At 45.6% G+C, this 25365-nt stretch overlaps 1 protein-coding gene across 3 annotated transcripts in view; it reads left to right on the top strand.

Annotated features, from left to right (window-relative positions):
• The first annotated feature begins 8968 nt into the window (after positions 1-8968).
• Acvr2b (activin A receptor type 2B) overlaps positions 8969-25365 on the top strand; it is a 39792-nt gene continuing 23395 nt past the window's right edge. The window contains exon 1 of one of the 3 annotated variants that reach the window (XM_021259869.2): positions 8969-9456. In XM_021259869.2, coding sequence (XP_021115528.1) covers positions 9405-9456 — 52 coding nt within the window. In that variant the 5' untranslated portion in view covers positions 8969-9404. The other 2 variants (XM_013073396.3, XM_087216541.1) reach the window with 2 other exon arrangements.

Genomic DNA, 25365 nt, shown 5'->3' with positions numbered 1-25365 from the left:
ATCCCTGGTACCACACACACAGATAGACAGATAGACAGACAGACAGACACATTTAAAAAGGGATATTCATTAGAAAAAAATGCAAATATTCTTTAAGTATCTTTTAAATTACTCACTTTCATTCATAATACCATTTCTCACCAAACTGACAAACCCCTCCCCCCCAAAAAAACTGTTAAAATTTTGTGTTATTAAGTCTGTGGAGCAACAGGCACCCTCATACATAACTAACAGGAGTTTAGCTTTGATGTGACTCCTATGGAGGGGCATTTGGCAATATCTGTCTAAACCAGCTATGAATATATGATCAAATAATTCCAATAGGAATCTACATGAAGACACTCCAACATACAAAACAACATGTATATTTGTGACTGTTAGGCCCAACATGTAATTTCAGGTGTGGTGGCACATACCTATTTTAGTATACTTGCTGTTGAACAAAGCACATGACATGTACCTACAATCCCAGCACTAAGGAGGCTGAGATAGGAGGATTGCCATAAGTAAATTCAAGACGAGCCTGTACTATATAGTGAATTCAAGGCAACCTTCTCTCAAAAAACCAATAGGCAAACAAACAAACCTAATATGTCAACTTCATTGGATTAAGAAATGGCTGGTAGATTAATAAAGCATGCTCCTGGGTGAGTCTGGGTGGGTCAGAGAGGTGTGGTATTGAGGTCTATGACTAGTCCCTCACCCCTTCCTCTCTGGCACTGTTCTCTTGCTCTGCTTCCCAGCCACCATAAACTAACCAGCTTTGATCCACCACATCCTTCCTCCATGATGTTTCTGAATTGGAGCCTAACAACCATGTATTGAATCTTCTGAAACTAGGAGCTAAATTAAACTGTTTCTCTTTTAAGTTGTGAGTGTTGGGTATTGTGTCTCAGCAACAAGAAAGCCAACTAAAATATAGAAAATTGGGATCACTGCTGTGACTATATCTTATCATGTGGTTTAGAAGTCTATGGAACTGTTTTGTGGGAAGAGTTTGGAAAGGTTTGGAGATGCAGACTAGAGAATCCTTAAATTACTATAAACAGACCTCAATAGATGATTCTGGTCAGAGCTCAGATCAGAATGTGGATAGGAATGTGGACAATAAAGGTTGGGCTAATGAGGTTTCAGGTGGGGATGAGAACTCTATTGGAAACTGCTCGAGAGGTTATGTGTGTTTCAAATTGGCAAATAATTTGTCTACATTTTGCCTGCATCCTAAGACTTTAGGTAAGGCTGAATTATAGATGGTGAACTAATTTATCCAGCAGAGGAAGTTTCAAAGCAGCCCAACATTCAGGCTGCAGCATAGGTACTGCTGCTTTCAACCATATTACAGTGAAAATCAGGAGCAAAACAGTAGAGTTCAATTATATGAAGCTTGGATAGAAAGAGTCTGTAAAGTTGGTGCAAAGGAGAGTGCAGTTGTGTAAATTATTAACATTAAAAGGAAGCCAAGTATTTCACATCAGGACAATAGGAAAGACAACTTGAAGGCATCTCAGGAATCAGTGAGACCTAGCAATCATAGGCCCCAAAGAGCAAAAATGTAAACCTTTGCCTTGAGAAGAGCTCCAGGGAGCCCAGCTCCTTCAGGGGTGCCTAGGAAAGTGTTTCCTGAAGTTCAGCCATCCAGCCACTCAGAAGCCATGATCCAAGGTGGCGCAGATACTGCTCCCACTGATGGCAGACATTTGTGTCATCCATGTGGTGCTGGGTTTTGGGGCATGCAGAATGCAAGGTTTGTGACCTTAGTAAATTCACTTATTAGTTCTGTGCTATTGAAGTAGAGATTATAGGATTTTTACATTTCATGGTATATCTTCAGCAAAAAATTTTTTTAAAAAGGAGACAGGTATTCTTTTCAAACTATAAGCATTTTATATAAATTTCATATTTCTAGTTTACTGAAAGAGCAAGGGAGGGGGGAGAATGAATGTGTGAGTTTATTGTGAAATTTGGCAAATGCTTTACATGAATCTATTATGGTTATTCTCCTTTATCCTATTAAAATGGTGATTATAATGACTGATTTTCATATGTTAAAGCCAACCTTGTATTTTGAGGATGAACACAATTTGGTTATGTGGTATCATCCTTTTACTATATTTCTGGTTTTTTGTTTGTTTCAGAATGGAGTACTGGAGGTTGGTCCCAAGATCTTTGTATTGAGCTACATTCCTAGTCTTTTTACATTTTTAAAATTTTGAGACAGGGTCTCACTAAGTCACTAAATTGCCCAGACTGGGCTTGAACTTGCGATCCTTCTGCCTTAGTCTCCCCGAGTGATGAGATATTTCTGGGTTCAATTTACTCGCATTTTGTTAAGGACTTTTGGATTTAAATTCACATGGATTTTAGTTTGGTTTTTTTACATTCTGTCTTAATCTTGTTTTGTTATAAGAAAAATGGTACTAGTTTCCTATAATATTTGTTCCTTAAATATTTGATTGGATTCACCAGTGTAACAATTTTAACTAGACCCTTTCTTTGTGGGAATTTTAACTTACAAATTCAATTTACTTAATATAAGGGTCTTCAGATTTTGTATTTCTTTTTGTGTCAATTTTAATAATGAATATCTTCCCAAAATCATCCCTTTTAACTTGCCAAATTTATTAGCATAAAACTGTTCATAATTGCTATGGTTTGGAAGTGTCCTCCAAAGACCCATGTATTAAAGGTGTTCTGTGCCAGCCTGTGGACCTTTTGGGAGGCAGGGCCCACTCAAAGGTCCTTAGGTCTTTAGGGGTGTGGCTTTGGAGAGGAGACTAGGATGCTGGTCTCTCCTCTCTCTGCTTCCTGGCTGCTATGAGGTAAGCACCCTCCTCTGCCATGGTGCTCCCACTATGATGTTGTTTGCTGTCACAGGCCTAAGACAAGAAGGCCAAGTAACCATGGACTGAAACCTCTGAAACCTCTCCTCCATTAATGAGGATGTATCTCAGGTATTTTGTCCCAGTGACAGAAAGCTATCACAATAATAGTCCCTTGATATCTTCATATGTCTACTGTCTCTATGGTGATGTTTTCTTTTTCTCACTTCTGACACTGGTGGTTTATATCTTCCATTTTTAATTTTTAATCAGTCAAACTAGAAGTTTATCAATCTTATTTATCATATTCTCTTTATACTTCATTGTTTTCTATTCTTTAACTTCAGGTTTAACTCTACTTTTTCTAGCTTTTCAAGGTGGGAATTTTTTTTTTTTTTTTTTTGGTACCGGGGATTGAACTCGGGTCCTTGCACTTGCGCAGCAGGCGGCGAAACCACTGAGCTAAATCCCTGGCCCTAGTAATTTTTAATTAGATATTGAGCACTATAATTTTTTGTTGCTGAATTCCCTTAAAAATGTTGATCTCTGGCCTGGTGGGTAGTTAGTTACATTACCTACAGACAAGCTTGATCATTTCAAGGCTCCATCTGCTTTGTCTTAGTTTAGGATTGTGGGTTTATAGTAGCCTTTATCCTAGGGCTAGGTTAGCTGCATTACCGTGGAGTGACACTGTTGAGTTTCCACTGAATACCCTGGGTGTTCGTTCAATGAGGACTCTCCACTAAAACACTGCCTCATCCTGTTTAAGTTCTTGGAGCTATTCGGATTGTAGCTCCCTGGGTTTCTTTTCTTCACGTCATGGAATTTCATTCTATGCATATGAAACAGTTCAGAAGAAGACCTGAGGAAACTCTTCCATAGATCTCCAGACCTGCAGACTGCGATAACATTCCCTCTTCTCTGGTCTCTGCTCCATATATTTGCTGCAGCCTTCTCCATCTCATTTGTCTCAATTCTGCAATGTTGTGGGCTCTGCCTGGGGTCCCCTCAATGCACTGTGGTCCAGAATTTGTCTTAGACCCAAAGCAGAAGCCAATCCTAAAACTCATTCCATTTGCTTGTCTTTTCTCAGGCATTATAGCATTTTCCAGTGTCCAGGAATAGTTGCTTATATTTTGTCCAGTTTTCTTCTTGCAGCAGAGGGACAAACACCATCCTAGTTATTGCCCCATGGCCAGAAGTAAAAGCCCTATCCAGCTCAATTTAAATTCCATCTTCAGCAGTTTCTCCTTAATGTGGATTTTGACCTAAATGGGGGGTCCCCTGGTTAATGAATTTTTATTTATTTATTTATTTTGGGGGTTTTTTGAGACAGGGTCTTGCTATGTAGTTCAGGCCAGCCTTTAACTCACTATGTAACCCAGGCTGGCCTCAAACTTGTGGTGATCCTCCTGCCTCAGCCTCCCGAGTGGTGGGATTACAGTTGTGTGCCATCATGCCTGGCTGGTGGGTGAATTTAAACTGTTCACTAGGCAGACTGTTCCAGGTCCTTTTATCCTTACTAGAATCTCCTTACATTCATCTGCTATTGGACTGGGGAAGATCCCACCCAGTTTCACTGGCTCACGTTACTGAGCCCTGCTTTCCAGTGAACATGTCTTAGGAATCTACTGTTGTCAGGTACCTCATTTACCCACTGTGTCCCTCTGCTTCTTCTAGCACAGATGCTGACCCATGCAGCTTTCCTTACTATTAGCAGTTTGTAGTTTGCTTGTACTGTTGAGGAAAACTTGTCACCTAATTTTATGGTAAAAGTATTTTTATTTATTTATTTATTTTTTCACGTTTGCTCAATATTTTCATGTGAGGATTCAGAAAGATTCAAAAACCATGAAGCCAACATCCTAACCACCACCTTCTCAGAATGTGGTAATAGTTTTAAGAGTTAGCTTGTTGTTATGGCTTGTGTTTGGATGTCCCTTCAAAGCCTCATGTGATCACAGATGGGGCTTTTTCAGAGGTGGCTGGATCTACAGTGTGTCTTGCTGTGATTGTCTCATGGTGCAGTGCTAAGATCAAGGGCACTAGGATTAAGGGTGTGAGTGCTGCCCACCCCTCAGTAGTCTGGATAAAATAAAAGGGCAAAAAGATGCTGTTAAGGCCCCTTCTTGCTTTTGCTGTCTTCTGCCACTATGAACTGTTGCCCCTCTGCCATGTGCCACCCTGCCTTGGAGCCAGCCAATTATGGGCTAAAACCTCTGCAAACTGCAAGCCAAATAAACCTTTCCCCCTTTAACTTTGGGTGTTGGGTATTTTGTCTCAGCAAAGAGTAAAGTTACTGACACATATAGTTTACCATGCTCTCTTCCCCATCTTTCCAATAGGAGACGCATGATTCAAAATGTAGCCTCTAAGCAGGGCTTGGTGGCACTCTGTAATCCCAGCTAAGGCAGGAGGATCTCAAGTTCCAGCCCAGACTGGGCAACTTAGCAACTTAGTGAGACCTTCTCTCAAAATAAAAAATGGGCTGGGGGTGTAGCTCAGTGCAAAGGCCCTGGGTTCAATCCCCAGAATCACACACACACACACACACACACACACACACACACACAGTCTCTTTTAGCCTATTTTAGTCCCTGAGTTATCATGAGTAGAGCTTGCTTCGTGGCTGCTAATGGACACATAGTGTGAGTGAGAAATAAATTTTGTTGTTTTGAGCCATTTAAGGTTTGGGGTTTTTCTATTAGCACAGCATAATCTAATATTTCTCCAGACTTAGAGAGTGTTATCTTTCTCCCTGAGCCAATTCATTTAGTTGACCTGAAGGTGGGCACCATTAATAGGGTGAAAACAGGGTGATAGGAAGAACTATGGGGCCCCAAAGGGGAAAAAACGCAAAGAAAAAAAGCAGTTTGAGAATGATGTCTAGGACATAAGAATAGAAAGCTTATTTTGGGGGGAACTTTATTGCCAAAGAAACCACACACCCTCTGCCCATGAAGTGTGAGCTGTACCCCTGGAGTTAGTGTGGTACTGCTGATTTAAATTACCCACTATAGCATATTTCTAGCTATGGCCTCTTAGAAGCCAAGAGGTGCTGAGGCCATTTCTATTTTTTGAAGTGTGTTCTCCAAAACATTCTAAAAATCATGATTACTAAGAATAGCCTTTAGGGACTGGGTGTGTTTGGGTTATAGCTCAGTGCCAGAGCTCCTGCCTCAATGACGTGAGGTCCTGAGTTTGGTCCCTTGACTAGACTTTCTTTTTCTGCCTTTAAGCTTCCAGTTACCCCATGTTAGATATCAGATGAAGTATTTAGCACTCTTGCCAAGGATTTAGCTCAGTGGTTCTGTCGTCTGCCTCGCAAGCACAAGGACCTGAGTTTGATCCCCATACCAAAAAAAAAAAAGTATTTAGCACTCTTGATGTTTGAAAGAACAGAAAACCCAACTCAAACTTCCTTTTCAGATATCCACCATCACCTTGCTCAACCAGCCTTATATTTGCTTGTTGGGGTTGTGAACAAAAGGGTGGTAGAGACCGATGCTACTTAGCATTATGGATTTCAGGTCTCCAAGAGAATCAAGGGAGGGAGATTATGGCAGTGGGGATGGAGGATGTGAGGCCTGTATTGCAGAAACAACCTTAATGTGTTGGAAGAACAGAAAGCAGGCCACTGTGACCGGAGACAGGTAAAAAGGGCTGATTACATAGAGCTTTCTTGGCTAGTGTAACAGGATCCCAGGGGAAGTGTGGTGGATTAACTAATGATCAACTTGTAACACCCAGCTGAACTGAATCAGCATGGTTGGGTGTGGAAAACCCACCTGAAGATTCTTGGCAACGCCATAAAAAGAGAACTGGAGGGGAAGATTGTGAGCTGTTGATTTTTCTAGGGCAAGCCTGCTGCAGTTGGTTTTCCTGATGTGAACTTGGCTGTTCTCCTTGGAGGAGGAGCTTGGGGCCTTGATGTTGCTGTCACTGGGAATAGCTGCTGTTCTCATCAGGGGAGCTCTGATCTTCACCGTGAGCATCACTTTCTGGCTCTAGAGTAGATCCCTCAGCCTGGTGGCACAAATCTTTCACCCCAACAGCACAGGTTTTCTGGCTTCCACCACTGGCCCTTGAGCTTTCCTGGTGCAGGTCCTCAAAATGGACAAGCTTGAGACATTGCTGTGGGCTCTAAGCCACTGGCTGGACTTGTGGAGGACATTGCCTTGGACTCTAGGCCTTCAGCTGGACTTGTGAGGGACACTGTTGTGGGATCTAGGCCCTTGGCTGGATTCTTTGGGTCTCTAGTGTGCAGCTACATCTCTTGTACTCTCCTGTATTTGACTTTTTGGGTGACGTATCAAATAACCCTATAAATTGTGTGTCCTGTATTAAATCTATTCCCTTGCAAACCCTGACTACAGCAGGATTTCAAGCAAGATAGTACATTAGTCCTCCCTTATGCATGGGAATATCTTCCAAAACCCCTAGTGGATGCCTGAAACCATGGATGGCAGCAAACTCTATAGTTTAATGCCATTTCCATCTTAATGAAGCACAAATCACACACTGGGGCCATAACTTTTGCAGTTTGAGGTGTGATGGCAAAACCAGAACAAATTTCTTTTTCCTTCTTCACACTTCACTGAAAGAGTTGTTTTTACTGTAGATGTTAGCAACTTCTATATGCAATGCCACCCCTTCTGGTTTTTTTTTTGGTACTGAGGAAATCGAACCTGGGACCTTGGGCGCTGGAACCACTGAGCTAAATCCCAGGCCCCACCCCTTCTTATTAGGTTGAGAACGTTCAACCTTTTGCATAAGAGAAGTACTGTATAGTTTCTCTTTGGCTGTCTGATTTTCCAGCATCATCAGTTGTCAAGCAGGTAGCTGGATAAACAAATCCAGAAAAGTCAGCATGGAAGAGTCAGTTATGCCAACCAACCTGAGCCACCCTGAGCCCTTACTGTGATACCTGACCTGGTGTAGGATAGAAGAACCAGCTGATCTAGTTTTTAGCACGAGCATTATGGTTGACTCCTTCCAGAATGGAGCAGACAACGACATATCTTTCCTAGACAAGACACTTGTGCATGGTATGGATTTGCCCTCCCTACTATTGTGGGGCTTCCTGTGAGATTACCAAATACTGTATTATACACAGCCAAGGCATCCTGTATGACACTACTTCTGCTTGCCACACAGTAGTACTCCACTCTGTGTTTTAAAAAGGCTTAAGTAATGGGACATTGGCAGGGGTTGTGGCAAGCAAGGGCCATCATTTTCCACATGGGATTTTCCAGAACCAGAGGGTAGTGATTCAAAAGTGTAGTCCCTGAGGTGTTTCTGTTGCTTTGGAGCCTGAGGGAGGCTGACCCCCCATTTCAACTTCTTCAGTAATATACATTCCACATTATGGACTTTTACATTAGATTTTAACTAGTTTTCCACCATTAAAAAACCCCAAATCAGGCAGGTGGGTATAACGCAGTGGGAGAGCAGGAGCTTAGCATGCTACAATGCGCTGGGTTCAACCCAAGGAGCGCTCCGTTTTCCAGACGAAGACTCTTCAGGGTTCTGTAGCCTCATCCCAGCGAGGCGATGGGCTTTCCCTTTTTAGCTGGGAGCCCTATCACAGCCTTCGTGAGCTTCCAGTGTGTGAGAAGAGCATGGAATCTGAGATGGAGGAACCTGGGGGTGAGCAGCTGCTCCGCGGAGCTGGCCTCTCATCCAGTGGTACAAATCATCGCTCCCGGGGTCCCCAGCTGTGCTTCTGTGAGCGTGGCGTGCAGGACTGCGTGTCCATTCTGAGAAGCTAAGCTTTTTCTGCCCATTTTTTAATCGGCCCATTAATAATGGCAAGACTCGCCCACTATTCACGGAGAATCGGCATAGAGGAGTTCTGGCCAGAGTCCGGGAGCTGTCCACCCACTCCGAGGTCTCCCGCGTGCGTTGGGGGTTTGACTTGAGGGTGCGAGGAGGAAGTCCCAGGTGGGATGGCTGTGGGGTCCGGGGCTGCAATCTCAGCTCAGCGGTCTGCGGCCGCCTGGCCCCGGGGCATAGGTTGCACGCGAGGGCCGGGGCGGGGCCTCGGTGTTGTTGTTGCTCTGCGGCCCCGCCCCGAGGGGGGCGCGGACCACGCGGCCGGAGGGCCCGCCTCCCCTCCCCCTCCCCGCCCAGCTCGCCCGCCTCTTTGTATCCAACATCCGGGTTTCCCCGCTGGCTCGGATCCGCGGCCGCCGCTCAGGAGCCATTTTGGACTCGGTTCAGCTCCCCTCCCCCAACCCCTCCCCCGTTCATGGCCCCTCCGGACTCGGCCCCTGCGCCCGGGGCCCGGGCCCAGCCCCGCTGCGCTATGCCTGGGTCGGGCGCGCCCCGGCCCGTGCCCCGCCGCCGCCCCCCGGCCCCCGCGTCGCCCCGAAGCCCGGGCCGCAGTCTGCGCCGCCCGCAGCGGCCCTGAACCGGAGCCCACACGCTGCCTAGGGACGGAGGCGCAGGAAGCGCGCGCCGACCGTGACCGAAGGAAGGAGCGGGAAGGAGAGCGCCGCTGCCGCCGCCGGGCCCTGCGCTCCCCGGAGCGCCGCGCGGCCCTGCCCGAGGGCTCTGGGTGTCCGCGGGGCGGCGCCGCGGAACATGACGGCGCCCTGGGCGGCCCTCGCGCTCCTCTGGGGATCGCTGTGCGCGGGTGAGGACCGGGCGCGAAGTGGGGAGGGCGCCGCGCGGTGTTTACCAACAAAGGGCGGGCCCGCGGCCTCGTCGCCGCGCCACCTGCCTAGATCGCACCTCCCCGAGCCCGTAGTGGGGACGCGCGCGGGTCTCGGGAACCACTCTGTCCTCTGCGGGATTTTGGTTTGTCGAGGCGCCCCGGGATGGGGATCGCGACCCGGAGCGTCGGGGCCATGGTTCAGGCTGCGCGGATGCGTGGAACCAGGAGAGAGAGTGAGAAGTCGAGCGCGGGGAAGGCGGTCGAGCGGGGCGGGCAGATCTAAGGGGTGGGGGGCGGCGGGAGTGTGGTGCAGCTGTGGCCGGGGGAGGGCTGCGCGTCCCTCAGAGCCTCTGCTAGAGGTAGCGACGCGAAGGGGCGGCTTCACACAGCCAGGAGGATACCCTGCCCCATCTCGCCGGGCTGACCCGCGCTCGGCGCACGGCTGGCTTTGGCGCGGGCTTCCACCTGCGCCTCCTTTCCTTGCTGTGGGCCGCAGATGCAGAGTGCGCTCACCTAGCGGGGCCGCTTTGTTTTGGGCACCTGGAAGGGGAGCGAGGTAAGAAGGAAAACCAACAGGTCTCGGTTCGCCCGGCCTCCCAGAGGCACGTGGCCGGCGTGGGTGACCCGCCTTCAGCTCGCCTGCAGCCTCGGGCGTGTAGCAGGGAGCGGAGCGCTCGCGACCGTCTGTTTGGGTAGATGGGTACTTGCGGGTGGGTACCCGCAGAGTTGCAGGGAAAGCACTTTCCTCTCCAAACCTGAAGCACCCATTTCCTCCTTTTAGTGTGCTGGGGCGTGCCCGAGTAGGGTGGGCGCGTCGAGACTGGCTTGGGGTAGTCCTGAGAAACCGGGGGAGCCTGGCCTTGAAGCTCCAACGAAAAGCTCGGGGCAGCGGGGCAGCTGGTGCCGGGCGGCGGGGCGCTGGGTCTAATGCCTCTTTGTTCCCAACCCCCATTACACATGCAGTGCGGGTCCCCTGCCGCCCGAGGTGGCAGCAGCGCGGAGTCTGGGAAAACCGTGAGGGGCGGGGCTGGGCGGGCAGAGGAGGGGCCGGGATCCCCAAGCTGCTGCGGGGGTGGGGACCGGGGATGTCCAATACATCCCCACCACCCTCCCTCCATTCCCTTCCTGGACTGGATGGTGGAACTTGTCCTTTAACGCTGAGAGCTAGAGGGTTCTCGCTAGGGGCTGGGAAGCTCGGAGCTCGAATGCTGGAACCAGGGGCAGGGAGCGACAACTTCTTTGGTACCTGGGCATACTGTGGGAAGGGGCGTCGCGGCTTGCCTGGAGCCCTTTCCTGGGTGGTGGAGGCAAAGTTGTGTTTGGATTGAACATTTTGTACCTTTCTGAACTCCTGCCTTTTAAGTGCTGCCTTTGAGGGACGTTTTCCTGCACCCAAAAGGAGGGCTTGAAGGGATAGAAAAAGGCAGCTGCAGGCCACCCTGAGGCCATGCAGTAGCCTGTTGCGCTGCCTCTAGGCCATCTGGGCTCCCAATTCTGGTCCAGTCTGGACCCTTAAGCCCAGATCTGTGGGGCACCTTCTCAGGACCAGGGCCTCAGATGTGGGATTGGGGACCACTTCCTACCTCCAGCCTGTTGCAGTCTAGTCCCAGGTCTCACCTTCCTCAAGTGTACGGGGCTGGGTTGATTAGAGCCCTGGGGCCATGTTTCTTGCTACTTCTTGCCCCTAGGGCAGCGCCGAGCAGAGTAACTGTCTAGTTAGGGGACAGCTGATGTCTGACTCCCTGGCCTGTGCTCCTGCCAGGGAGGAAGTGGAGTCAGAGGGGGGTTTCTTGTCACCCCAACCAGTGCTATGGTGGCTGCTGCCTTGTCCTGAGAGGAACTGCAGGAAGAACTGCCCTGGGTCCAGGCTGGGGCAGAGCTGGCCCTCCTGCTCCTTTGGCTTTTGAGTGGCTTTTCCTTCATCTTCTTGTTTGCTGGTACTACTCTCACCTCCTGAAGCACACAGCGACTTGTTAGAAGGAAGATATAGAACAATACTGTACAACAGAAACATAGGATCAACCATATATAGTATATGTAAGTTAAAAATTTCTAGTAGTTAATAGAAGGAATAGCTGCATTTTATTTTATTCTATTTTTATAGGTTTGTTTTTGAGACAGGGTCTCGAAATGTAGTTCAGACTGGCCTTATACTCACATCTTGTGTGTATCTTACATTTATAGAATACCTTATTTCCTACTTTCTGCATTTCAGTTACTCTACTCATGTCTGGCTAGTGGCTGCCATAATGAGCCTAGAAGACATTTAAGCTGTAGTTCAGTGGTTGGTTTGTTCTGCAGTCTTTTGTGATCTGTGTGGCTTTGCATTGCAGTGGACATCTTACATACGCTGTATCTTGTAAGAGTGCCTGACAGCTTTCTCTCACTTGGAGTTCAGATTGGAGGGCCTGTGGGGGCCGGGTGGAGCGTTGTCCTGTGTGGAATATCAGAAGCCTTTGGCTGGGGAGGATCCCATCAGGTCCTGACTGACTGTCTTGAGCTCTCCTCATAGATTGACCACTTTTTTTTTTGGGGTACCAGGGATTGAACTCAGGATCCTGCGCTTTTGAGGCAGGCTCCAGAACCACTGAGCTAAATCCCCAGCCCCTAGATTGACCACTCTTTGACACAAAGATATCTCTTGTCTATTTCCTCAAAAGGGGACAGTGGAGTGACCTTCCACCTTTTGGTCCAGTGTAGTGCTAATTATGAAGGACATGGACTACAGAGCCATGGGCCATAGGTACCCAGCTCCAGGCAGGGAGGATGTCCTCTGCTACCTGCCCTTTTGCTACTGGGCACTCAAGGCTGTCTTGCTGACTGGGTTGTTACCCTTTGGGAGGAATAGGTACCTACCACAGCTTTAGAGGCCCTTCCAAAACAGATGATATAAGACATTCACTTGTCTTCTCCAATCCTGGCTGGGTAAAAATGTCAAATTCAGAACCCCGTGGTACCCTATGTGGGCTTCTACAGTGTATTCCTCTGTGAGTCTTTCTGGGCATCAGAGCTCCCAGATCTATCTTGGCACGTCACCTAAGGAACTCTCTTTGCAGGAGGTCAGTGAAGAGCCCTTTTCCTACCCCATGGACCTTTATGTCACAGGCCCTTCTGGAATCTAAAGAAAGCTATTACATTTCCTCTAGGAAATAATAGATCAATATCTGTATGTTCATGTGTACACTTTAATTTTTGGTCCTACTAGGGGATTGAACCTAGGGCCTTTATGCTGGGGTACATCCCCACCACTTTTTAATTTTTTTTTAAATTTAATTGAAACAAGGTGTCAGTTGCTAAGTTGACAGAGCTAGGCTTGCACTTGTGGTCCTCTTGCCTTAGGCTTCTAGAGTGTTGAGATTATAGGCATGCAACGCTACACCAGGCTATGTACCATACTCTGGTTTCCATATTGAGTGGAGCTCTTTTTCTGAAGTCCTGGCTGCTTCGTATGTAACAGCCCTCTTGAGGGGCAACTTGTACAATGGGCTTGTTCTCACCTGGCTGCCTCTACTTACCCTGTTCTGGCACTGAATATGTCCTCTCCTTTACTTCTGCACTTGTGATTCTGCCTGTTAGTCAGATCCTAGCCCTGGTATCTTCCAGAAGTCTGCCTTCTTGAGTGCCTATGCATTCAGTCCCCTACTTGGGAGTGCAGAGAAATATAAGCGGGAACTGAGGGTCATAAGGTTGGACGTTCTGATTCATGCCCAGGTACTGATACATCCCCTTGGGCTGGGATCTGAGGGGCCCAAGGTTAGGGGCAGTGCTTCTGAAAGTGACTCTGGACGTACAGCCCTGAAGTGGGGGCCTTTTTCTAGAACAGTTCTCAACCTTTGACACTGTTGACCGTTTGGAGGTGGTGATGCTTTGTTGTGTAGATATAGGGTGGTGATGGTGGTGCTGTCCTACGCATTATAGATGTTTAGCAGCATCCCCAGCTTCTACCCACTCATTCCAGTAGTGGCTCTCTTATGACAACTGAGAATAATTCTAAGACATTGTTAAAAGCCCCTGGAGGAGGTAGGGACAAAATCACACTCAGGTTGAGAACCAGGGGTCTGTAATGTTCTCTTGTTTTTAATGAAGCAGACGGTTGTGAGAAATGGGAGTAATGGCTATGAGTGCACATCCATCTTCTTCGTCCCCTCGGATTTAGGGTTGGTGGTTGGATTTTGCTCAGTGTCTAGGAGATTGTGGCTAAACCTCTGTTCAGCGTGTGAGTTTGGTTCAGAATTAGTGGTTTGGGTGTACTGCTTGCCACTGAGCAGAATGCTGGTGTCCTTGAGTTTTCCCAGAAGTAGTTCGGGTTTCAGGGAGGTGGCTGTTGTGGGTGGCCGGGCAGTCTGCCTGCCTGCCTGCACCCGCCCACCCAGTCTGCCTGTTGCCTTGAGCCTGACACTCATGCCTCTCCCTCCTGCCCACGTAGAATGTCAGGAAGTGCTTGTTGCCCGGGCCTCTCCACCCGCCTGGCACCCGCTCTGCTCACCTGGGAATCCCACGAGCTGAGCTGAGGCTGACCCTATCTGCTGAGAGGAGTGCTGGGGTTGTAGCAGGACGCAGGCATGCCCTTTCCCCCAAGCGGGCCTGCTGTATGGCACTCTGAGGAGCCACAGCGGCTGTGGGCCTGGGGCTTCCAGCCTGGGGACACCAGGGCAGGGGGGCAACCTTCCCTCAAAGGTACGGGCACAAGTCTTTCCCTTCTCAGGGTGCCGTGGCTGGATTAGAACCTAAGGGCAGGGCCAGGCTTCCTCCCCTGGACCTGGGGAGTGTGGTGGGCAGCACTGCCTGAGATGGGTGCCAGCTCTGGTGGCTTTGACGGACTCACTTAATCTCTACAGGGACCTGTGCATTGGGCGTGGCAGGCTGGCTACCCCACGGTTGCCCTCATATTTGTTTTCTACCCCCCTGGCCTCTGCTGGCTCTGCTGGGAAACTTTCTGGGGGACTCCTCTGTGAGCTTCATGAAACCTGGCTTGCTGAGCTGGGAGCTGCTTACAGACTGAGCTTCAGGATGGGAGGAAAGTTGCTACGAACCTCAGTTCCCAAGCGCTTTATACCTCTGCTATGTGAAGTGTGTGCTGGAGTGGAGACCTCTAGTGTCATCTCTTTTGTATTCTTTTCCCAGAAGACTTGTTGCTTTCCTAGAATTCTTTTTCTTTCCTTTCCCTCCCATTCCGTCACAGTTTTTTAATTTCAGAACAGATACCCTTGTCCTGGGCTTCCTTTTTGGTCTTTAATTCTCTACTGGACTCAGGTCCATCCAGGCCCCACAGGTGCCTGCTCCTTGTGGTCCCGGTGGGCTGTTCCTGGGGTGTAGGTTGTTGGGTGAGGAGATGCTGCTGCCTTCTTTTGAATCTGTTTCTGGAGGTTGTTGTCTATATCTCTGCTGAAGATAGTGGTAGGTACTGGAAATGAACCAATGGAACGGGCTGGGACTGTTTGGGGCCAGCTGTGCCCCCTCCTGGCCCAGGACCAGTAATGGTCTCCTTCCTGGCTCTGGACAGCCCCATGATTTGCCCTGGTTACCCCAGGATCACTGTGCATCTACATGTCCCTTTCTCAGATCCTCTCGGGGAATGGCAGCTCCAGCTGGGTGTTTCATTCATGGACATGTGATTGCTGAAAGTCGATGTGGAAAGGAAGCCTGCCCTACTGGGCAGATTGGTAGGCCTCCTCCCTGGGGAATGTTCTCTGGAGGGGCCCACCCTGCTGAGCAATGGGGCTTCTCCCTGGGTAGTTTCTGAGTTGGAGCTGAGGTGTTTTGTGAGGCAAGTTCATACTTTTTTGCAAACATGTTCCTCAGCCGACTACTTCAGTTCCACTCTGACAACCAAGGAGGCTAAAATTAGTTCTGGGGAAAGAAAGGGAAGGCAGGTTGGAAACCCAAGCCTTTGGCTGGAAGATGGAGGAGGCTGCTTCCTTGGGTTTGTGGCTGAGCATTTTGGAGGATGTGACCATACCAGCTGTTGTCTGTCCATCTGAGGAGAGGGAGGGATCCCTGTTTGCCTCCCAGACCCAACCAATTAAAACAGGAGGCTGACTTGGAAGCTGTCTCTGGAGTGCTGATGCCAGGGTGTTTTTCCTAAGGCTTATGCAGGGCTGTGCTGTTTTCAGGTATGAAGACAGTGCTTTTTAACATCCAGTGCCACTGACGGCCCTCTTCTCCCTCTATTTGCAGCATGAGTGTGATCTGTCCGTTAACTCAGAAAGCATAAGTGAATTCTCAGAGCCCTGGGCTGGCAACCAGGGTTAAGAAGGCCTTATTTTATATACTTTTTGGGGATTTTCTTTTCAACTAAGTTTTAAGTGGGATTAAAAAGGAGCCATGTGGCCTGGGCTTCATGAGAAGTTTAGCTACTCTGTGCATGGAAGGCATAGGAATCAAACTGCTTAGGGGCTTAGAAACTATATGGACAGAGAGTTTGAGAAGTGAATTCTAGTTTTTCTTCCCACCTGATAGCCCCTACTGTATCCCCTCTGCCTGAGAGTGTGTCCTGTAGGGCCATGTGAGAACAGAAGGGCCAGGGAATATGGTCCTGTCTCCCATACCCTGAAAATCTCTCCACCCAGATCTCTTCTCCCTGGAGTGTCACCTTGTTAGCCAGCCACCCTGGGGTACAGTTGGGGGGCAGAAAACCCATTGGCCCAACTTTTTTCTTCCTATTTTAAATGTTATTAATTTTAGTTGTATGAGTAATACACATATATTCAGTTGCAGAAATCTAGGTGTTATAGATAAAACAAGAGTCTTCTTTACCTGTCCACCATCTGAGTACCCCTCTAGAGGTAAGCCTTTTAAGGTTGGAGTGTTTTTTTCTAGACATTTTTAGCTATGCATCTGTAGGAAGTACTTAGAGAAATAGAGAAGTGTTTTTGTTTTCTCTGCCTCCAAATGGTATCACTCTTTTCTAGGCATTCAACTTGAAGTATAATATATATATAGAAGAGTGTAATTATGAATGGGGCTATAGCTCAGTGGTAGAACATATGGTTAGCATGTGTGAGGCCCTGGGTTCAATTCCTAGCACCAAAAACAAACAAAAAAGAATAGTGTAATTATCATAAGTGGCTGCTTCATGAATTTTCACAAACTGAATTCATCCATGTAATTAGAATCCAGATCAAGAATCAGAAATCTAGGGCTGAGAATGTAGCTGAGTGGCACAGTGCCTGCCTGGCAAGTTCAAGGTCCTGAGTTTGATCCCTGGTACAACCCTGCCCCCAAATTAGAAATCTACTAGTCTCCTTCCCAGCCTTTTGGTCTAAAGGATTGAACTCGGCCTCAAGCATACTAAGCACAAGTTCAGTCTCTGAGCCACATCTTTGCCCCCAGACCCTTAACTATTTTCTTCAAATCACTATCCCTACCTGCAAAGAGTAACTACTCTTGACTTACAGCAATTTAAATTAGTTTTTCCATTTTATATGAACGTAATCATATACACGAACTGTTTTGTGTCCATCTTCTGTTCATAGTATCTGTGATTTTCACCTGGTTGTTGCATGTCATGTCTTTAAGCTCATCTGTTTTGGCAACCTTTCTAATAATATGAATCTTCTTTGATCTTGTTTTTTTGCGTGTGAGGGGGTGTGAGACAGGGTTTCACTGCTCTAACTCAATCTTCCTGCCTCAACGTCCTGAGTGCTTGAATTACAAACCTGCACTACCATGCTTGGTTCTACTTTGGTTTCTTTTAATGGCTGTGTAAAATTCCAAGGATTAGATATCGTCTACATTTTATCAGTCTTCCTTTTGGTAGGCTTTGTGATTATATTCCATTTATGCAGGTTGTTGCCCAATAGCTGACAAAGTATAATTTCTGGGTTATAAAATGTATTTTACATTTTAATAAAAATGGCTATGTATTTTTACTTATTTTTGAGGCCACCCAGGCAATAGTTGCAGAAGCTGGGTGAGATGGGAGTTGGCCATCTGTGGCAATTTGTGAGCAGCCTTCTGACCCTTCAGCCCACCCCTGCTGAAATGAAATGCCTGATTATGGAGGTTGAAGTAGCCCCCGGAGACTGGAGAGGGTTCCGCTTAGAGCCTGAGGAGAACTCAGCAGACTGGGTTCTATTCTGAGAGTGAGGTTACTGTGCCACCAGGGGATGTGGCAGAGGCCTGGCCATGACATGCCGGCTTGGGTTTGGAGTAGACATACATGTGCATCTGTTTGTGCTCACTTACATGCTCCATGCTGCCTCAGAGATCCAAGGCACTTGCTGAAAGCACTGGGTAACAAGGCACATGATGCTTCTTTTTTATTCTTTTTGGTGGTACTAGGATTGAACCCATAACCTCATGCATGCTTAGCAGGAGCTCGTACTAGCGAGCTATATCCTCAGCTCCTCTTTTTATTAAAGAGCCCCTCTTTTTATTAAGCTCCTGCTTTTATTAAACAGTACTGGGAATTGAACTTAGAACCTTCGTACTGAGCTATATCCCCAGCTCATTTGAAAAAAAAAATTCTTTTTTTTTTTTGAGATAGCATCTCACTAAATTGCCTGGGCTGGGCTCAAACTTGTTATCCTCCTGACTTGACCTCCCAGAGTGCTGGAATTACAGGCATGAGCCACCATACCTAACTCCCCAGCCCCTTTTAAAAAGTTTTGAGACAGGGTCTTCCTGAGTTGTCCAGGCTGGCCTTGAACTTGTAATCCTCCTGACTCAGCCTCCTGAGTAGCTGGAATTAACAGATGTGTGCCACCATACCCTGCGAGTACATTATATTTGACAAAATCTTGGTGTGGCGAGATTCTGATTTCACAGATGGTAATAATGGTAGTAGATAGTATTATGATGGCAGAAGTAAATTCCTGTTCTGGCTATGTATATCTCTTGTGTCCTTGTACAGCTCTTTGGGATGATTGGCTGAAGAATAGGGAGGACAGTTTGGGATGCCTTGTTCTCCAAAGCCGCCTGGTTTCTAGTCTCTTGATTCAGCAAGCTTCCTGCTCGTTGAGTACTTTTGTACTGGGAGTCTTGAGTAAACCCATCAGACCTTGCTCATGGGTTTGGATGACACTAGATTTGTGGAAATGTTTCTAACTGAATATGTCACATTGTACAGGTGACATGTACTGCCTGTGCCTTACTCTGCCTATGTTGCCATAACAGTACGAGGTGGCTCAAACAACAGGAACTTGTTTTCTCATGGTGCTGTGGGCTGGAATCCAAGGTTAAGGTGCTGGCAGGTTTGATTTTGGGAGTGGGGGCAGGGCATCTTCTTAGCTTACAGATAGCTTCCTTCTTGTTCTGTACCTTATGTGACTTTTTCTGTAAGTGCACAGGGTCTCTTCCGCTTCTAAGGGTACCATTCCTACTGGATTAGAGGCCTGACTGTATAATCTCACTTAACCTTTATTTTCTCCCATCTCTGAATACAGTCACATTGGAGGGTGGGCCTTCAATCTGAATTCTGAGGGGACACAATTCAGTTCATAATAGTGTGAAACAATGAAGGTGGTTGAAAGTGAATTCTTTTTCCTCTTGAGTTAAGTTTTGGAATGGAACTTACTTTTCTGGGCTTTGCCCTGGGGTCTCTGTTCTTCTTGTTCAAAACTTTCCATAGGCAATTTTATATAGTATATCCTGTGAGCTCAGTTTTTCCATATGTGTAGATATACCCTTGGCTTTGGGCATAATTATTACGGTCCTGAAAAAATATCTGGAAGCTGGGTAAAAAGTAGATGTAAAGACTTTGTTTTGATAATCAAGGCCATACCCCTTTCTGGAGGCAGCTGGAAAAACTGGACAAAATAAAGAGAACATCTCAGGTTGAAGGCATAATACAGCTAAGAAGTTAGACTTACCAGGCCAGAATCTATGTAAGAACAAAGGCCCATGGTGGTGACTTCGGGTTTTCAGACATTCTGTAGGGGCAGTTGAGAAGTGAACACTGCAGTAGATAGCCTGGTGGGGCTAAGAAAAGAGATACTGAGGGTGGGTGTAGTTAACCCTTCCTTTTAGTTTGAGACTCTTCCTAGGGACAAGGGGAATCCCCAAACAGAAAAACAACCCTATAATTGGATTAAAATATTTTGGAATTAATGGTATCTTTCCTGCCTGTCAGAAACATGTAAATTCTTTCTGGTGGACTACCTCATCCTAGGCCTCAACTTTATTTCTGCAAAAAATTTTGCAAATGTAGTGACTGGCTGATTATTTTAAATAAATAGTCAGCAGAAATATCATGGTTGAAGCAGCCCAGGATGAGCTTCAGATCAGAGGTATCATGTACATATTTAAAAATAGTAGTGTTTACTGTGGTCAGGGAGATGAATGAGTAGGAATTTCAACAGAGAGCTGAGAGCTATAAATTACCAAAGGAAAAATCTGTTATAGAATTGATCTGTACAACAGAAATTAAGAACCCAGTACATGATTTTTATTAGGAGATTAGGTGCACCTAAAGAGGGGATTAGTGAACTGTGATACATCAGAAGAAAATATACAGACAACCACGGAGAAACAAAAAGATGGATAAAACAGAGGATGAAGTAAATGTGAAGTAGAGGGGAAAGAATGAAGCAGGAGAATAGTTGAGAACTTTCTAAACTAGTGAAAGACATCAAGCTGTAGATTCAAGAAGTCCTGTTGAGGTAAGATAATGAATAAAACAATCTGTCACATCAAAATTCTGTTAGCCAAAGATGGAAAGAGATCTTAAAAACAGCTAGGGAAGAAAGTCATTACAATCAAAAGAGTAGCAGTTACAGTGACTGCTGACTTCACAAGAGAAACCAGGGAGTTGAAGACAGTAGCTTTAAATGTTGAAAGAAATAGCTACCAAACAAAAATTCTGTATCAAGTGAAATTATCTTTCAGGAATGATGGCTTCACATAAAGAAGGTATTTTTTAGGCAGAAGGAAAATGATCCAGAAAGAAGGTCAGAGATGCAGAGAGAAATGAAGAGCAGTGAAAATGGTACATACTTGGGCATCTGTTACATGAAAAGAGAAGTACATAGGAAACAAAATGCATGGTAACAGTGTTGTATGTGAGAGTAGAGTGAAAATGGAGTTAAGTTGTAAAGTTTCTTGTCAAGAAGGGGTGGAACTACCAATTAATGTTAGTGGTGTGTGTCCGTCCATCCCGTCCCATCCCATCTCCCCCCCCCCCCCCCCCCCCGGCACCTCAAGGTTAGGAATCAAACCCAGGGCCCTGTGCATGCTTGGCAAGAGCTCCATCACCAAGTACACCTCAGTCCCAATGTTAGAATTGGATAATTCAAGAAGAGGTGCTGTACTCTAGGGTAACCAGTAAAGGACAGAAAAACTATAGCTTTTAAGCTAAAAATCAGGACAAGTGGAATAGCAAGAGAACTATCCAGTTGAAAAGAAGGCAGTAGGAGATAAGGGAACACATAACAGGTGAGATGAATGGAACTAATAACTCGAGTGAACATGTGATGCAAAAAACCTTACTAAAATCCAGCAATATGTAAAAATGATAATACACATGACCAAGTTTTTTTTTAATCACAGGAATGCATATTTAATAATTGAAAATCAATTGAATTCACCATATTAGAGTAAAGGATGGAAAACTATATGATTATCTCAGTAGATGTAGAAAATCATTTAATGCTTAATCTTTAGTTAATGTTCAGAGAAAAACAACTTGGAAATACAGGTGGCCATATATGTGGAAATACTTAAAGAAGCAAGAGCTCAGAAGTCGGGAAATAGGCAGCTTTTCCAATAAAAGTCAGAACATTTTAGTGTTCTTTGAAGTGATATTTCATAGGTATGAGAATTTATTTCAATATTGGGAAGTAATTCTAAGTGGGGCTTCATCAGGTGAAGTTACTAATTTTGCTGTTACAGTGTTGTAACTTTCACATAGCCTCTCCAGCTCATATTGGCATGGGACCTTTATTTCCACTCATCTCTCAATCTACCTTGGTGATTTTCAAGTTTCAGATGTGGTGCTTTTCAGTTTTAGATTTTCATATTGACTTTTTAAAATATAGATTTTATTTCTTTGTTAATATAACCTGTTAGTGTGTTCATTAGAAAATCTTTTTCTCTATGTTCTTGCTAATTCCACTATCCAGTTACTTTAGGCCTCCAATGATGGTGTTTTCTCTCGATATGGAACACACATATGCCTGTTTTTCATATAATCTTGACCTGTATCTGAATATTGTAAATGATATTGTCCAGAATTGTCTGGATTCTATTAGATTCCTCTCAAAAGGACCAATTTTATTGTTTCTCCTGTTGCTTATTTTTGTTTTAGCAGGTAATCATGTTAACTAATTTCCTCTGTTTTGGCAGCTGTTGCAATAAATCTCCAATTCCTTGAGGCTTCTTTGCTTGGAGTCTGTTCTTTCCTGTGCGTGTAGTTCAGGGAGGGGTGAGCCAGAGGTTTAGACAGTTTCAATGCAGGTTGTGGCTCCCACCTTAGCCTGGCAGTTATCTTGTATCTTCCTTGTTCATCATCCTGAATATACCTATCACTTATCTCCTGTGTTTGGATTAAGGTTTGCTTTGTTTATTTTGTTTTTTTATGTACTGGGGATTGAATCCAGGGCCTTTGCACTGAGCTACATCCCTAGCTCTTTTAAAATTTTTTATGCCGGTCATGGTGACACATGCCTGTAATCTCAGCACTTTGGAGGCTGAGACAGGAGGATCGTCACAAGTTTGAGGCCAGCCTGGGCTACATAGTGAGTTCAAGGCCAACCTGAACTACATAGCAAGACCCTGTCAACAAACAAACAAACAAAAAACCCCCCAAAAATAAAAACAAAAAAATTTATTGTGCAGCGAAGTCTTGCTGAGTCATTAAATTGCCCAGGCTGGGTTTGAATTTATGATTCTCCTGCCTCAGCCTCCTAGAATGCTGCAATTAAAAATGTATACTGTTACGCCCTGCTGGACTAAGTGGGGTTTTTTCCTATGTTTCTCCCCTCATTTTGGTGATACACTCTCCAGTACATCTTGAGAAAGGGTAAATAGGAGCTAGATTTTTGTACTTTTGCTTTTCTCCTCTCCCTGCATTTCATGGATAATTAACTGAGTATCTTAAAGAAATCTTCCCCTCCAAGTTGTGGAGCATTGCCTCGCATTCTAGCTTGCAAGCACTGGCTGTAGAGTGTTCATTCAGATTCCTGATCTTTTATAGGTGACATTTTTGTCTTACAAGATAGTTGTAGGTAGGACCTTTTCTGGTCCTCACTGTTGTGCTGTTTCACACGATGAGCCTTGGTAGGGTCCTGTTTTCACCTACTTTGCTGGTCTTTGATTTCTTCTGTTTTATTTTTTTTCTTAAATTCTTACTTGGTTTTGGACTTCCTGGGCTGGGCCTCTAAATTTCTTGTCTTTTCTCGCATGTTTTCCAAATCTTTGTAAATTTGCTTTACTTTTAATTTTTTTTGGTGAGATTTTGTTTCATTCAAAGGTGAGAATAAGCCTTCTGTTGGCTTTTCACTTCTATCATGAGAGAGAGAGAGAGAGAGAGATTGATTTATAAAATATAAAACTCTAGAGAGCTCTTTTGTTCTCTGGTCATTTAACAATGCCATCTTACTCCTTTTTCAAAGATAGATTATTCTTTCTCTCTGAGGATAATAGAATTCTTGAAGTTTTCTTCCACAGCCTCTGTTTTCTCCATTTTTTTTTTTTGTCCTACCTGTTTTTATCTTTGCTATTCATTAAAGTGGCTTTCCTAGAGCTGTTCATATTTAAGAGTGGAGGGCTGGGGATTTAGCTCAGTGATTCTGGCGCCTGCCTCGCAAGTGGAAGGTCCCAAGTTCGATTCCCGGTACCAAAAGAAAAAAAAGAATGGACCTGAATACTGATTGAAAGCTGTGAGTTCTTGAGTGAAGCTGGCTAACAGTAGGGAGATCTGGTTGAGCTGTTTTTGGAACCAGTCAGATTCACCTGTGGAATATCTTCTGCTTTCCATCTGGAGGCTGTGGGCTGGGCACTGACACCCTGGAAGCCACAGTGGGGAAGAGAGCTGGGAAGGTCTGTATTTGACATGTTCTGTTCAGAGCCTGCACCTCAGTCTCCGGAGGTTCTCCATGTTACCACCTTAGGAAATGAACATGTCTCTGATGACTTGGGGAAGGGTGGCCTCCATCCATGGTGGTGGTACCATCTGAGGGTCTGACTGCTCCTTACCAACCAGGTCTTCTTTGGACTTGTCCTTACCCTGTTCTTCCAGAGACATCTAGTGCCACAAATTCCTGAGAGTTAGAGGGTTCTGTGGTGGAAGTCATGTTGCCTCTCAGCTTTTTCCACAGCTAACTTAGAAATCTTCCTGGTCACTAACTTAGAAACTGAGAAATTACTTAGAAATCTACCATTTGTATATCTGCTCTCCAGCTTTGAAATTTAATTTCTGTAGTCCTCTCCTGTTCTCCTTATCCTGATGAGTTTATGCCTTAGAAAACTTTGCTGTGGTTTTAGTGGGATTACAGAAGGCAAGAGGAAGTCTTGGTGTCTAAGCTTTGGCCTTCAGCTGGAAGTGTTAACTCCAGTGTTCTTCAGGAATAACAGGGCCCAGAGAGAGGCATATATTCCTGAGGATTGCCCTGGGTCACAGCTTGTTTTGTGGGAAGATGGTACAGGGAACTTGCTTATGAGGTCCAGTTTGAAACAACTGGAGGTAACCTGGCTTTTGGTTCCTTGTTTCTAGGAGGGGATTCTGAAGGCAGTTGCTCTCCTCCTGCCACTTTGGAAAGTACTCCTGGGGTTCCATCTCTAGCCTTACACTGAACAAATCATCTAAGAAAGCTTTATATAAAACATAGGCATGCAAGAAAAAGTATAAGAAATATCCTTTTAAAATGCATCTATATAGCTGCATGTATAGGAAAGTAAGGAAAAGCAAAAAGGCACTGGAAACTGCAGTTGAATACCTCCAGTGTTTGAGACTGCCGATTCTCTACAGTCTTTGCTCATCTCCTTTATTTAATAGAGACACGGGCTCAATAACTTCGTGAGGGTCAGGACATAAGATGTGAACTGAGGTTCTCACATTCAAAGACTCCCGTGGCTCTGTACCCTCAGTGAAATATAGACTACAAGAAACATCCTTTTTCTGACAGAGACTAAATAATGGCATTGTCTAGGCATAGGCTGGTAGGGGAATGGGATAGGTTAGAATAGCTTCCTCTGAGGTAGGGCTGTGTGTGTGTGTGTGTGTGTGTGTGTGTGTGTGTGTTTGCTAGGGATTAAACTGAGGCAGGGCCTTGCGCATGCTAGGCAAGTGCTGTACCACTGAGCTACATCCCCAGCCCTCCCCTAAGAGTTTATATTGATAAGCCTGTTCTCATATGATCAGAGTTGAAGTTTGTATCATCATGTTTTCTGGGAAACTTTACATTGAGAAATTAAAGTGATTCCAGACTGGTAATATCCTAGCAAGTTTGGCAGAAGCAAAAAATATAGATTATTTCTGGAAGGTTGCTCCCTCAAACTTGATCTCCTAGTATTCCCACAGAGAAGGCCCATTGAACATAAGTTCAATATTAAAAATCTAAAAACGAAGAAACAATATATCATGAGGGGAGATGAGAAATAAGAAATTTCAGAAATAGATGTTCAAGAATTTAAATTATGGAATTATAAGAGAAACTTCAAAATAATGGTATAGTGGTACATGCCTGTAATCCCAGCACTTGGGAGGCTGATGCAGGAGGATTGACATGCGTTTGAGACCAGCCTGGGCTATATAGTTCAAGGATAGCTTGAACTATATAGTGAGACTGTGTATAAAAAAACAAAAAAAAGAAATATCAAAGTTGACCAGGTGCTGGGCATTGAACTCACAGCCTTTGCATGTGAGGCAAACCCTCTACCACTGAACTAGAACTTTTTAAAAAAACAATTCCTAGAAAGGAAAAATAGGACATTCCCCCATCTGTAGAACTG

Source organism: Heterocephalus glaber, unplaced genomic scaffold, assembly GCF_053883595.1.
Source record: "Heterocephalus glaber isolate CG9 unplaced genomic scaffold, H.glaber_assembly_v1.0 deba00000122, whole genome shotgun sequence".
NCBI lineage: Eukaryota > Metazoa > Chordata > Mammalia > Rodentia > Bathyergidae > Heterocephalus > Heterocephalus glaber.
This window is presented reverse-complemented; position numbering and strand designations above follow the sequence as displayed.